General features: G+C 34.3%; 1 protein-coding gene across 4 annotated transcripts; it reads left to right on the top strand.

Moving 5' to 3' along the window:
* The first annotated feature begins 1,537 nt into the window (after nucleotides 1-1,537).
* LOC18444012 (Serinc-domain containing serine and sphingolipid biosynthesis protein) lies at nucleotides 1,538-12,411 on the top strand. Of its 4 annotated transcripts, none has more exons than XM_088871274.1 (12): nucleotides 1,538-1,691; nucleotides 2,383-2,603; nucleotides 4,133-4,234; nucleotides 4,836-4,860; nucleotides 5,349-5,438; nucleotides 6,709-6,880; nucleotides 7,600-7,673; nucleotides 8,219-8,288; nucleotides 8,469-8,540; nucleotides 8,702-8,835; nucleotides 8,954-9,027; nucleotides 12,137-12,411. In XM_088871274.1, exons 5-12 carry the CDS (start codon nucleotides 5,413-5,415, stop codon nucleotides 12,220-12,222), a joined length of 708 nt encoding a protein of 235 aa, XP_088727400.1. In that variant the 5' UTR covers nucleotides 1,538-1,691; nucleotides 2,383-2,603; nucleotides 4,133-4,234; nucleotides 4,836-4,860; nucleotides 5,349-5,412; the 3' UTR covers nucleotides 12,223-12,411. The 4 variants fall into 4 exon arrangements, with proteins under 4 accessions (XP_088727400.1, XP_088727399.1, XP_011627076.2 ...); XM_088871273.1 differs by having other exon boundaries at nucleotides 1,547-1,691; nucleotides 5,349-5,456; XM_011628774.3 differs by lacking the exons at nucleotides 1,538-1,691; nucleotides 2,383-2,603; nucleotides 4,133-4,234 and adding an exon at nucleotides 4,308-4,463.
* Nucleotides 12,412-13,716: the final 1,305 nt, after the last annotated feature.

The following is a 13,716-nucleotide window of genomic DNA, read 5'->3' as shown; positions in this document are numbered from 1 at the left end:
TGGGCTCTCTCTCTAGGTGGGCTCTTTCTCTCTCAAGAGTTCTTGTGACATATAGAGAGTAGGGTGGGCTCTCCCTCTTTCCTTTCATCTTTGTCGTCTACTCTCTGACTGCTTAATCTCAAAGAGCATCTTACTATCTTCGTAAAATGGCGGGACGAAATCCGCTCCGGTTCAATGTGAATTATCAAAAGTATCATTACGCCATATTTTCACAATATTACTGCCAAAAACGGGTCGTAGCTTTGTTGACTTTTTTTTTTTTTTTTTTCTGAATTTTGTTGACTCTTTATTAATTACACTTTTTTTTATTAATGTGCGTGGAATCATTGTTTGAAGGACCTCGCTTCTATGCGGCCATGTGAGCCTCTTAATAAATCTAGTTTTGAGAATGATTTTTTGACTTAATTTTTAAGGATATGTAATGTCTAATATGGAGATCATGAATATGAATAAATAAATAAATTTAAAAAATTAAAAATCATAATTATAGTAAGAAAACATTTGGACCATTATTTTTCTTTGTTTTAGATAGAACATCTACTTGTTTTATCTTTAAGATGGATGTTGTACACTCTTTGGATCGCATATGTAGTCATGCGGTCTAGCCCGCATTAAACAATTTTCCTTGTTTTAATACTTGGACTACCCTACTAAATAGCCACCAACAAAACTATTACAAATGAGTATATCAAACGGCTGATTTTTTATGTGAGTTAATTCAAGTGGAAAACTAAAAAAAAGAAAGAGGTAGTGCCCAAATGGACGTGGTGGAAGTAGTGAGAAAATATACATGGATTTATGATCTCATTGAAGTATGACCTTTGGAAAAGCATAATAGTGGAGCAAGATTTGTTTAGCCAACCCTTAGTAGTTGAAAAAAATCTATGATAAAGATGATGTCAAATGTCTAATTTTTGGCGAAAAGGTTTTGCAGTAACCTTGAGAAAAGATGAATAGGTGAAAATGGGCTAGTTTGAAAAGTCTCTAGACCCGGACCAACCCGCCATCGATTTCAAGCGGTTGTCTTCATATTTAAGCCTAGACTTAGCCAACACCACCATTTTAAAATAAGGATTTTAAAACCCAATAATTTTCGATCCGGATCAATAATCCAGTTGAGAATCAGTTGGGACCGAACTGGTGTTGGGATAGTGTGGGTCTTGGTTCAATTCCCCCAAATAGAATTATTATTTCCTTTTTGTTTTGTTTTTTTAGTAAGCTTATCTAATATCTCCATAGGTCCTTTAAATCGCCACCTCATAAACTCATATTTTAACTTTTTATATTTATTTAATAGCATTGTTTGGATCACTTATACGATTGGATTCATACCCAATACAAATCACTGATCCAACGATCACCGATCAAACAATACGATACCTATTTGTCTTTTTGAGTTTTATCATTGAGTACAGTACAGCATATTCGGGGACATGATTATCATTTCAGGGGGTATTTCCGAAATTTTAAGGAAAACTGTTGGCTTTATATTTTGCCATTCCAAGTTCTTAGCTTACATTAAAGTATTAAACACTTCATAAACAACGGGAGACAACAAAAAGAGCAGGCAATAGGATTCAAAACAAGAATGCAAAAACAATAAAAGCTGCTTCACTGGGTATGCTTGTTGAGTTGCAGCAAAACAAGAAAACTTGCTAATCCAGTTCTACACCATCACATCATTCATAAATGTACGTTGGTTCTTTTAATATTTCACAAAGAAAGGATTATCTCTTTTTACTCTTTTATTGGATCTTCTTTTTCATTCCATTTTTCACATTCATTGTCAGTCCTAACAGTTTCATTTAACTTCACAATTCTTTGAATTTCCTCTGCTGGTTGGACCTGCATTCTTTTTGTCCATTCCAGTTTTCACATTGATTGTCGGTCATAAGAGTTTCATTTAACTTCACAATTCTTTGAATTTCCTCTGCTGGTTGGACCTGCATTTCTCTCTCTCTCTCTCTCTCTCTCTCTGAGGCTAAATTAGTTGTTGGGTCTCTCTTTCTACTATTTTTGGTGGGTATTATTTAAAAGGTGGGTATGTTTCAGCTTAAAGTTCTTGACATGTAATCCCATTTCCATATATTGAATTGTGGAGTACTGGGCAGTCATTCCGTTGGCACATAGTTGTAACAATTACTGGTCTTTGAAAAATCTCTTCTGGATGAGTCTGCATATTTGTTTTCTCTAATCCATTTTCAAGTCTGGTTTGTCTAGTATAAATTGAGGCTTCAATCAAAATAAATCTATGGTTATATGACTAAGTAATGAGTTGCAAATGTCATGGTGTAACAATAGATTTCTCAACAGAGAGAAATAACCAACTACAATTTGTTGAAATTTGGGTTATTAGCTATATTAGTTTCTTTGATTTGGCAGAATGAGTGAGTCAAAAAAGGAAGTTGACAAAGGAAATGGAAGGAACTTGGAGTTGGTTTCATGGGAACAATCTCTGGCTCAGCCCGACTCTGTTAATTATCCAGCAGAAAGGAAGGCATCACTGAGAGCTCGATATGTATATGGGTTTATATTCCTTTTGACAAACCTATTGGCTTGGTTTTTTCGGGACTATGGTGATGGAATCCTCACTGAACTTCGATGTATGTTCCTTTGCTTTCTGTTTACTTTCTTATGCCATTATTTTAGGAAAAGTTTTTGGTCCCCTTTTCTCACCATCTTTTATTTGTCTTTTTTATTATTTTCATTTGTTTCTCTGTGCTATAAACATGGTTTGTTTGAACAGTTAAGCTTGGTAGCTGAAAAATTTGCATTGTAAACTTTGGTTCTCGTATCATATCTGTGTAACTTTTATGAAATTTGGTAAGGGAGCTTTGTCACTTCCCCTGGAGCAATGAGGGAGATTTTACTTTGTCATTTCACTGTAGATGGCCCTTTTCTGGAAATTGTATTTAACTGATAGGAAAATGAATATGGGTATCCTTAAAAAGTCTGGATTACAGGTACATAAGTAAGGCTAATGAAATATTAGGTGTCAGGATTTTTTACATTGGGCATTTTTCTCTATGCGATATTAAGGATTCTCCTGCGCTCCCCAGCTGTTTCTGGCTACCATTGCTTATCAAATTTGAAAGACGCTAATACAATTTTACTATTTTGATTTCAAAAGCTTGTACAAGTAGCGCAGTTTTACAATTGATGCAGTTTTGCACTGATTGCTTTAAAACTTGCTAATGAGTTAATAACTAATAAAAGCATCTTTGCACAGATTGCATATTTGAGGATATGTTGTATTGATCACTTTCAAGTTTTGTATCATTACAGTATTTCTTGTGACGAATTTGAGATCAATTCCTTTTTAAGTATTTTTTTCCTTATGACTTGTTGGCTTTTGTATTTTGTTTAACCATGAAGGACTTGCTTGGATGTTGTGCTCTGTCTTTGCAATTATCTAAAGGGGCATATTAGCTACTGGGTCTCACAGATTATTTCCTTTTTGTTTACTGATGCTGATAATATTCATTAGACTGATTTCCATTGTAGAAACATGATAATCTACAGGCATAAACATAGAGGTCATGGTTTCTGATCCCAAGTGTTTTGAGTCTAGCAATGGTAATAGCATAGAAACCCTACTATAGGATATGGAATTCTCATGCACATATTATTAATCAGCAGTACAAAATCCAGATATAACCCTTCACTTATCCCGATGCACATGTATGTTCACAAAAGAAATTTATATATGTACCTTCAACAAGAAGAATTTCAATCTTTTCACTGCTTTGAGGTTGGCATGTCTAGAGTCTGTAATGCTTTCCTTCTCTATCACTTTATTGAGTATAAATAGTAATTTATTGTGCCCAAATCCTTCAATTTTAGATTTTTCTTTTGGGATATGAGCTGTTAGTCCCAAAATTTATTGATTTGTGATTGCCATATATTAATTTGAAGGGAAGTCTTAATATTTGTAATTTTATTCCGTTGGAGAAAATATTTGTATTTTTTTTTTGTGCACTCACTCGTTCCTTTGTCAGTGGCATTCTCATGTGCACAACTGGTCTTCTCCCTTGATCTCATTTGAACTTTTACGTCTTTTGCTCAATTTTGAGTTTTGACGGCCCAGGCCTATGAGATGTTTTGATAATGGATTTTTTTCTTTGTGTGGCAGACCTTAAAGGATGCCAAGGTGGAGAGGAATGTTTGCACGCTGAAGGAGTTCTCCGCATAAGCTTAGGATGTTTTGTATCTTTATGAGGCAATAATATTAATAGTAAGCACTAGAGGCTTCAATTTCATGACAGATTTAGTGTATGGAATCTCTTCCTTGACAGAGGTTCAGATATTTTTCTTTTTTATGTTCATAACCACATTTAGGATAACAAAGTTCCATGAATCATGCAACTTCTGGCATACTGGGTGGTGGAGTTTGAAATGTATCCTGTTGATCGCATCATTGTTGGCTTCATTCTTTATTCCCTCAGCTTCAATTCACTTATATGGTATGGTAGCAGTACATTAAATTGTTGAGTTCAAACCTGAAGTTTAAAATATCAAGTGTACATGCTATTGTCTTGCTATACTTACCCATCTTGAAAATCGATTGTTAATCTATATATGTTACACCTTAATCCATGGGGCATCCACCATCTATTCTTGCCAAATTGATGATGGATATTAACTGTAAAGTGGTCCATGGTGATACTTACCCTGGTACAGCTAGTCTCTACTGTCTGTCATCCGAAATTGATGCCTGATGCCCCTTTGTTGTATTAATTTGTATAATGGTATATTGTCCCTTTAAAGCCAATCTCACTAGTGACCATTTGAAAATTAATGCCATACATAATGAATGGTAATTTTCTTGGTTGCAGGAGAAGTTGCTCGATTTGGGGCCGGGTATGTTTTCCATTAATCTCTAAAGCTCATGAATCTGTTAGTGTCTCCATTGATTTTTCAAATATTAGGGATACTCAATTGTCCATCTTGATTTGTTGTTCCTCTCTGTTCCTACAACTTTTCACAGTTTTTCTCTGAAGAATTTTTTAAAAGTTAATTTTCAACATAAGTTAATCCAGATTTCCAAGCATCAACTTTTTTAATTTAATTCAGCTTTCATTATTTACATTTTTTCTTGCAAAATCATGTTGTCTCTACCTTGTACTTATAGCTATACTCTGTATGGTTGGAGCGAGACTTCTTAGCATAAGATAACTTGTATTATGGTACAAATATAGACTATAAATTTACAAATCCTTTTAAATTTGTACTATGCTTCGGTCTTCTTTCCAGACGGGACGTAATATTATTTAAGAATTTGATGACATTAAAAATTTCTAAAAGATGAAACTGTGGCAAGGATCATATTTGTTATTCTCATGTTTCAGGGTTTTCCTAGTAGTCCAGCTTGTAAGTGTGATACAATTTATCAACTGGTGCGATAGTTACTGGATGCGTAATGAGAAATTGAAGCAAAGGTTTGGACGGTTTTCCATGTAATGGTGCTGACATACTTTATTTACAATGCTCAATTGGAACAAATGTGCACTATTATATTTGTTCACCATCTCTTATATGTGTTGATCTTCTTGTATTGATTATTTAATTTGCGAGAAGGATAGATGCACCTGAAAAATCGAACCATCCTTTAATTCATTTGCCATAATCATGTTCCATGACTAGAACATAGAACAAAATGGCGGAATGGCAACTTATGGTCTTGCTTAGGCTATGGCCCTTGATAGAGTAGAATAGCAGAACATGATTTATGTACCTGACCCCAAATAGTTGGGATAAGGCTCGAATGATGATGACGATGTCTTATGACTAGAACCACAAAACCCTTGAGTCATTCTAGGCTCAAACCTGTAAATGTAAGTAGTGTAGTTGAGCTTTTCATATCCAGAATGAAATATTTGGATCTTCATGTGGTAACTAAAGCCTTAAAGACGTGTTCTTAAACAGCCGCATGTCCTAGAATCTTTGGACTTCTCCCAAAAGAACAAAATTATGCATCTGAATTTTGAACATAAGTAGTTAACCACTCTGCTCAGTACAATTCAAAAAATCTCAAGACATTGTGTCGTTCATATTACTCTTCCCCAATTCCCATTTTCTTCTTGTCCAAACTTTAGATCAGTGATGTAGTAGATTTGGGATCATATGTATGTGATATCATATCAAGTGCGAACCATGTGTAAGAACTGTTACTCTAAAGGGTAGTACTGCTCTTTTATTTAATAATTTTAGTCTTTTTCTTTTACAGTTAATAGCTTGAGAAATTTAATCTTATGGTACATTTCAGTTTGTACAAAGACCTTGTGTCCTTGAAGTCATCATAAAAAAGATAAATTTTATTTTTGTCTCATCAGTGTAGCTAGTTTTTGTTGAAGTGAAGTAGCCAAACTCTGTGAAGTAATTTTTTGGTACCGTTAAATATAGTATTCAGCTACTTGTAAATATACATCTCAAACTCCTAATGAAAGTGTAATTATATGGACCATATTCTAATATCTCGATATCCTCTCTCTGTAACAACTTAAATTAATTTCCTAACTTACCATTTTCAATGGTCTTAAACAATGTTCATATTTTCTATGTGTTTGAGCAAGTTAATTCAATCTATATTTTTAATGCGCAGAAATAAATTCCTAATTGGATTCAACCTTGTAGTATTTTTTAACAAAGATGTTACCCTCAATTCTTTCGTCTATTATAAATATGTTGGTGTTGTTTCTTTGTTTACAGCTACTTCTTTGGGTTATTCTTATCTACCGTTGCCTACATTGCTGCTATTTGTGGAATCCTAGTGATGTTTTTGAAATACGTTCGAGGAACAGCCTGTCCCATCAACATATTTTTTATCTCTTGGACGATTGTTTTACTTCTTGTAATGATGATAGTGGCCTTACATTCAAAGGTATGTTATTTTATCTATTTCTTACATTTGCAGACTAGTAGATTCATTTTCTAGCTTTTCCCGCTTCATTTCTCCTGTGTGTGTAATTCTTCCCATTTAGCAAACAATAAATCTGGAATTTATTTTCTATCATACTGCTTGGAGCTTTGCATGCTCGGTACTGTGGAATTTTGTTTTCTTGGGTTTTATATGTTTGTCTCATGCATTATTCATTAAAAGAATTATTTGATTATAGTGCAAAAATTCAAGATTTCGATTTTATTAGATAACTTCTTTGCAAATGTAATAGTAAGAGGTTCTTAATATATTATGTTGCCTTCAATGAAGTGAAGTGAAAGTTCTATGTTCAGGCCATTGAATATTTCCTGATGGGATATCGTGAATCATTTAACACTTGAATTGGCATAACTGGTATTATCAATTTAATATGAAGAGGAATGTTTTATATTGTATCAAGTAAAACAAAAAAGGGCAATTCTAGATCATTTGTTAGTATGGACTCTTAGGTAGTATGGCCTTGAAGAAGGATGTAGCACTACCTACCCAAAATTTTTTGTACTCACCCAGAAAAAAAAAGAAGGCTATAGCATTAATTTCAATGTCTAATCCTTAATATACCAATAAATAGAAGGTTATGGAATGTAGTTTTCTACTTTTTGCAATGTATAGATTTCACACAATATTTATTTTATTTATTCCTTCTGGGATGCTCATCGCAGGTTAACACAGGTCTTTTGTCTTCTGGAATTATGGGGGCATACATTGTCTTCTTGTGTTGGTCTGCTATAAGGAGGTATTCACATGTTACTATAAGAACTATACAACTCATGATTTGAAAACACGGTTCAATGACCCAGATTGACCCTCCGCAACCTAGTGAACCAACGAATAAAAAATTAAAAAGAAGTAGGGAACAAAAAAAAATGAAAGAAAATATTAAAGAATAAAGTGGGAGCAGTTCTATGACAGATTCACTGGTGGCCAGTTCTGTCAAAGAACCAGCCTGCTGGTTCTCGATATTTAGGCAAAACCAGACTGGCTCTAATGATTCCGATCCAAACCCGCCAGTTCTGGTCCGGTTTGTCGATTTTTAAAACCTCAGTACACCTAGTTTGTTCCTTGGTTCTATTTGGTGCAGTGTAATGCTCGTAAATGAAATATTATATGATTGACTCTTTTTAAAAGCATACGTTGTACTCCAATTTCAAAGGATTGTGGACAACTGCTGCATAAAAGTGATGGAATATTTTAGACAATAGTCCTTCGAGAAATAACTTTTTACCCTGAGTTAGTTCTCCTAATGCCTTGGCTCCTTGGATGTGAAACTTGGATCAACAGTGAACCTGACGCTCAACAATGCAGCATGCGGAAAGAAATGGTTGTAAGCAATGATTGGACCACTGTACTTGTAAGTTGATAGTGACATTGAAACATTTGCATCTAAACCTATTTTCATAAAAATTCTTTCCATTGCTATCCTAAATGTCAGTTGCTGAAGTTTTCTCAGTATTTTATGAACACTTGATGATTGTGTTAAGTTGTACTAAATCTCCTTTTTTTTTTCATACCTTGTGTCTCTAAATTTCAGAGCTTCCTAATTGCTATTTCTGCAATAGTCATGGCGACTTTTTCCACAGGGATCGATTCACAATCATTTCAGGTGAAGTTGAGTTTCTCATAAGGATAAACCATGCTTCAAATTGTCACAGTGTTATAATCTCCTTCTCAATTTTCTAAATTTTATAATGCTTCTGAAATATATAATGCAACAATGGAACATATTGATACCTTTGCTCATGTATTTGTGTGATATATATGCAGTTTCGCAAGGTTGGAATCCAGTCGGAAGACAGCATACCTTATAATTATGGGTTTTTCCACATTGTATTTTCTTTGGGTGCTATGTACTTTTCGATGTTATTGATCAATTGGGATCTAGACCACTCAACGCAAAAGTAAGAAACTTGTTTGTGTGATCAAGATAACTTATGTTGGGTAGCTAGTGTTATGTTTACTTATGCTTTCCTCTTGTGCTTCAAAATCATCATAACATATATGGATATTTATAATCAGGTGGAGTATAGATGTTGGTTGGGCTAGTACCTGGGTTAAAATCGTCAATGAGTGGTTTGCTGCCAGCATCTACTGTAAGTGAAAGAAACATAACATATTTTCTTAAAATTAAATTATCCAAAGTACATGCGTTACAATATGAATTTTGTCGTATACAATCTGCTGTTAACTTCTGTTTGTTAAAAATTATATCTTATCTGTTATTCCATTTTTCATAATTAGAGTACACCTCACAAATGCTTTGACAAATGATATTGCCCACAAGATCATCTTCAACAACAAATTCATGACTTGTTGGTTATTAAAGCAAATGGCAGAAACTGTAAATAAAGAATCTTAGATAATGTATTTGTGGTCTCAACCTATAGTAGTGAAGTGGCTTTTGATTACAGGAGACTTGGATAGCAAAGCTTTCCACTTCAGCTTAGATGTTTCAAACTAATAAGTCAGAGTTAACTAAGAAGCACATAAAAACCCTTAATTCTAGATTATTGATGCATTTTGGTTGAATATCTAAAATATTTAAAATGCCCTTGCAATTGTACTTTGCTCCTTTCTAAAATCAGTTCGGATTGTCCTCCTCAACCTTCAAACCATCACAAAAGACCCAAAAAACTCAAGTGCTCTACGAGCTGCTCAGCCGTCCTACCTCTAGTGAAGCCATCATCGTCAATGAGTCACGAACGCACTCCGCTGCTCGTTTCGCCTTTTTGTGTCTTCTTTCTTGTCTGTGAATATGTAATGAGGTCAAGCCCCTATTGGTAATCTTTCATTCAAGATTACTTGGTTTGATATCTTGAATATCATGGTTAAAGCTTGTAAAATTGGTCCAAGAGTAACGAAAGCTCTGCAACTGTCGATGAATAACCATAACACATGGCAAAAGGACAAGACAAAATCATTTTTCATGAAATCGTATTTTGTTTTTGGGTCCTAGATCTTGAATTTCGCACTTGTCATGTATCACCCGCTGGATTCTAGTCTAGATTTGGAAAAATGATTTTTATTTGGTGGTTTCCTGGAACATATGATTATAAGTAGAAACTTTGATAGTTGTTGTCACCATGCTGTCCAATAGAAGTAAGGTCCATGGTCAATTTAAAAACACAGAAAAGCTTTAGATAGTGAAGTAATTTTATCAAGACCATTGAACACAAAAAGAACTAAATCCCAAATTTTCAAGAGAGCTGCCACCTACTGTACTGATATTCTCCTTGCATGAATAACTGAAGTTTTATTCAAGTGGAACAATCAGTACTCACTAGCCATATGATGCGATGCATTAGAGCTAATGATCCAAAACTTGAGAAACACAAATCAGCTAATGTATTTTTCTCATACCGAGACAATCATCAATGACTTGTCAAAATTCTTTACAAGTGCTTAGCAATCTATTTTCTTACTCCATAAGTATGCCATTTTGCATTACCAAAACATGATGTCTGAGAAGAAGCAATTAGACTTCCTTGGAGCACTGATGCTCAGATGTTTTCAATCTGTGAGGCAATTCCAAGGACTACACAATTAACTCACTAGCCTTAGCTTCCACATTGATCTTCATTTCACAATGCAATAAGATGTTTGTGTTCCACATCATTCTGTGGAGTCAAAAGCACCAAGTGCTCAAACTCTTGGATTGATAATCTCATTTGCTGATGACCTGAATTTTCCTACTCAAGTTCATATAGGCGAGCACATAGCTTCAAAAAGTGTTAGGCGGGTCCTAAGCGGGCTAGGGGGTACAGGCCACCCAGCGCCTAGGCGGGTGCCCAGAACCTGGGCAGCCCAGTCGAATCCAAACAGGATGGCGAGTCAAATATGCTTCTAAGGACTCAAAATCTTCTAAAAAACCCCCCAATAGATTTATAAACATCAAAAATTAAATCTAATATCAATGGTTGATGTTTTGATCAATTTTTATCAACTTTAAAAAAAAAAAATTTCTACCTCTGAGTGGGGCGGCCGCCTAGGCGGGTTCCGTACCACCTAGGCAGGGCGTTGATCCTAGGCAGCCGCCCTGGGCTGGGTGCTCACCTAGGCAGGTTCCTTACCGCCTAGGCGGCCGCCCAAGGACTGCCGCCCAGATTGGCCGCCTTGGCCTGGGCGATGCGCCCAAGCCTTTTGGACTGCCTAGGCGCTAGGCGGTCCGCTTTTTGAATCACTGGATGAGCGTCAATTGACTCAGCATATTTTTGTTACTAATAGGAGTCCATTGACCTGTCAAACAGAGTGAGGTCGGTAGCCATTAAAATATCAGTAAAGTTAAGAACAATCTTAAGATCATTAAACAATGTGTAGATCATGAGAGCAGTGACTTCTAATTAACTTTCAACCAATATCTGTCATAAAAATCTAGCCAAAAAATTACCATTTGAAAATTCCATAAGTATTTTTTCCCATTTAATTTAATTGATGTACTGGCAGAATCCTGCAATTTCATGTAAGAAAACGTTGGTTTGGAGACTTGAAATTTCTTCCTTGGAAAAAAATTAAAGTCACAATATTTCACCTTATTCATTTAGCGTTCATACATGAGCATATTGCATGGACATAGCTCTATTTTCACTACGTTGCATGAACACATCTCAAACCTAGCAAAAGTACCCAATCAAGCTGCATGAGTATCTGGATACAAACTTCACAAAGTGACATCTTAAGCATTCTAGGATAAAATTTCTTCTGGTATCAGCTGGGTCAATTCTTTTCTAGCCACAATTAGCTAACTAATTCAATAAATATATAGTAGTCATAGAAAACTAGTACATTCACTGTCACACTTTATAAGAATCCGGCAACAAGAAAAATGAAAAGAGGAAAAGAAGTTTACTAAACAGATTTGTTTCAGCTGATATCGCCTTTTAGTTTACTGGTATTGTTCCGGTTTCCCTACTATTGAAAGTTTTTTGATATTCAACTTCGACTACAAAAAAAGTATATGGATTGAAGTCTTAAATGTCCAATGCATTGTAAAAAGGTCAAAAACTGCATTGTATGGTAGCAGTGTGGTATGTGTATTTCTTCTTTGCATGCATTAATGAAATTTCTTAACTTGTGATATATTAATTATTAGAATGTTAAAAGCTGCTTTCCCATTACCATTAGTGTGATTTTTCTTATCCATCTATATTTTATATTCAAACTTCATGGAGTTGAACTAATGGTGCCACCTTTCTTTTCAATCAGTATGGAAATTGGTTTCTCCCCTTCTGAAAGAGACGAAGAATATGAATGGAGGAGAATCTGTATCAAATTCAGATGGATCAACATGACTCAAGTGGCAGATCCCTGAAAATCGATTTTCCATGCTCTCTCTGTCTTTGTTCGTTTATTCTTCTATGTCTTTGTAAGTTTAGATTCATTTCTCAAGCAAGCATGAAATGCTAATTATGATTTTTTACCTGGATAGTATGCAATGTTGTATAAATGTCTAGAAAAAGGTCGATTTTACTCTTGCATTATATGATTTCTTTATTCTTTTCCTCATTCCATCATATGAATTAGAAGGTAAAACTTTGTTTTGCCATATGAATTTCTCTAGTATACAAATTTCCATTTTTTTGGGATTTGTTTTAAAGGGTGAGATTGCACCCTAGTGTAGATGTAAGGTGCGCTTCTGAATTTTGTCTGGAGATGTAGTATCAGTGTTGGAAACCTTTTGATGCCCTAAAATTTGTATTCAACCCTAGTTATGAAATTGAAAATCCCAAAAATAGTGTAGATCAAGCAGGTCTATGCACACTTGAAAATCTTGAAAAACAGACGGTCTGGGTAACTTGTTACAAGATGCATTGTTTTTAGACTTGAAGGATTTTTTCCTTTTATTCCTTACATCTCGAGGTTAAAATGATCGATTAGAAAGTCTTCCAGCTGCAGTACACTCTGTTCTACTGAATTTGTGATATGCATCTTACTTATACAATATAAGGTGCACTCTATAATAAACTTTCTTCTTTTGTAAAAGGATAGAGTTTTAGTAGCTCACTTCAACTGCAACTGATGTACCTATTCCAATTCATTGTCCTTATAAAATCCATCTTAGAAATGAATTTTAGACTTAAAATATTACAGTTTGATAATCTCAATTTGCATTCTTATGTATCTAAAAACAATGGATTTTAAACTTTGAACATAGACTATTTTAAATGTTTTTTTGTAAAATTTGGAGATTCATATGTTTCATTGAGTAGTGCAAGTTGGTAATCTCAATTTGCATTCTAATGAATCTAAAAAAATGGATTTTAAACTTTGAACATAGACTATTTTAAATGTTTTTTTGTAAAAAGACTATTTTAAATGTTTTTTTGTAAAAAGACTATTTTAAATGTTTTTTTGTAAAATTTGGAGAATCGTATGTTTCATTGAGTAGTTCAAGTTGGTAAATATACACTTGTTTACAATAATCCCAAGATTGTAGGCATTGAGATAGTCCAAATCTTTAGAAAGTGCAATAAAATAGCTAATATAATACATCCAAATCTTTAGAAGTTTCAACTAATATAATACAGGTGGTGATATCCTACTAAATCAAGTTTCAACTAATATAATACAGGTGGTGATATCCTACTAAATCTTTAATCAGTCTCCCAATATTTTTAGATCATTCATTGTTGTTCATTTCATTTTTTTTTTTAGATCATCATAACTATATATTTTTTTGAGCTGCAACATAATTGATCTAAAGTGGAAATGTATCTAAAGTGGCTTGTTGAAAGAGGGACGCATGTAAATAGTGTTGGGAATTAAGAACCCTCTTATATATGAAA

This window comes from Amborella trichopoda, chromosome 7 (assembly GCF_054954075.1).
Source record: "Amborella trichopoda isolate Santa Cruz 75 chromosome 7, AtrichopodaSantaCruz75HAP2 v2.0, whole genome shotgun sequence".
Classification (NCBI taxonomy): Eukaryota; Viridiplantae; Streptophyta; class Magnoliopsida; order Amborellales; family Amborellaceae; genus Amborella; species Amborella trichopoda.
Note: the sequence above shows the minus strand (reverse complement) of the source record. Positions and strands in the feature narration are given on the sequence as shown.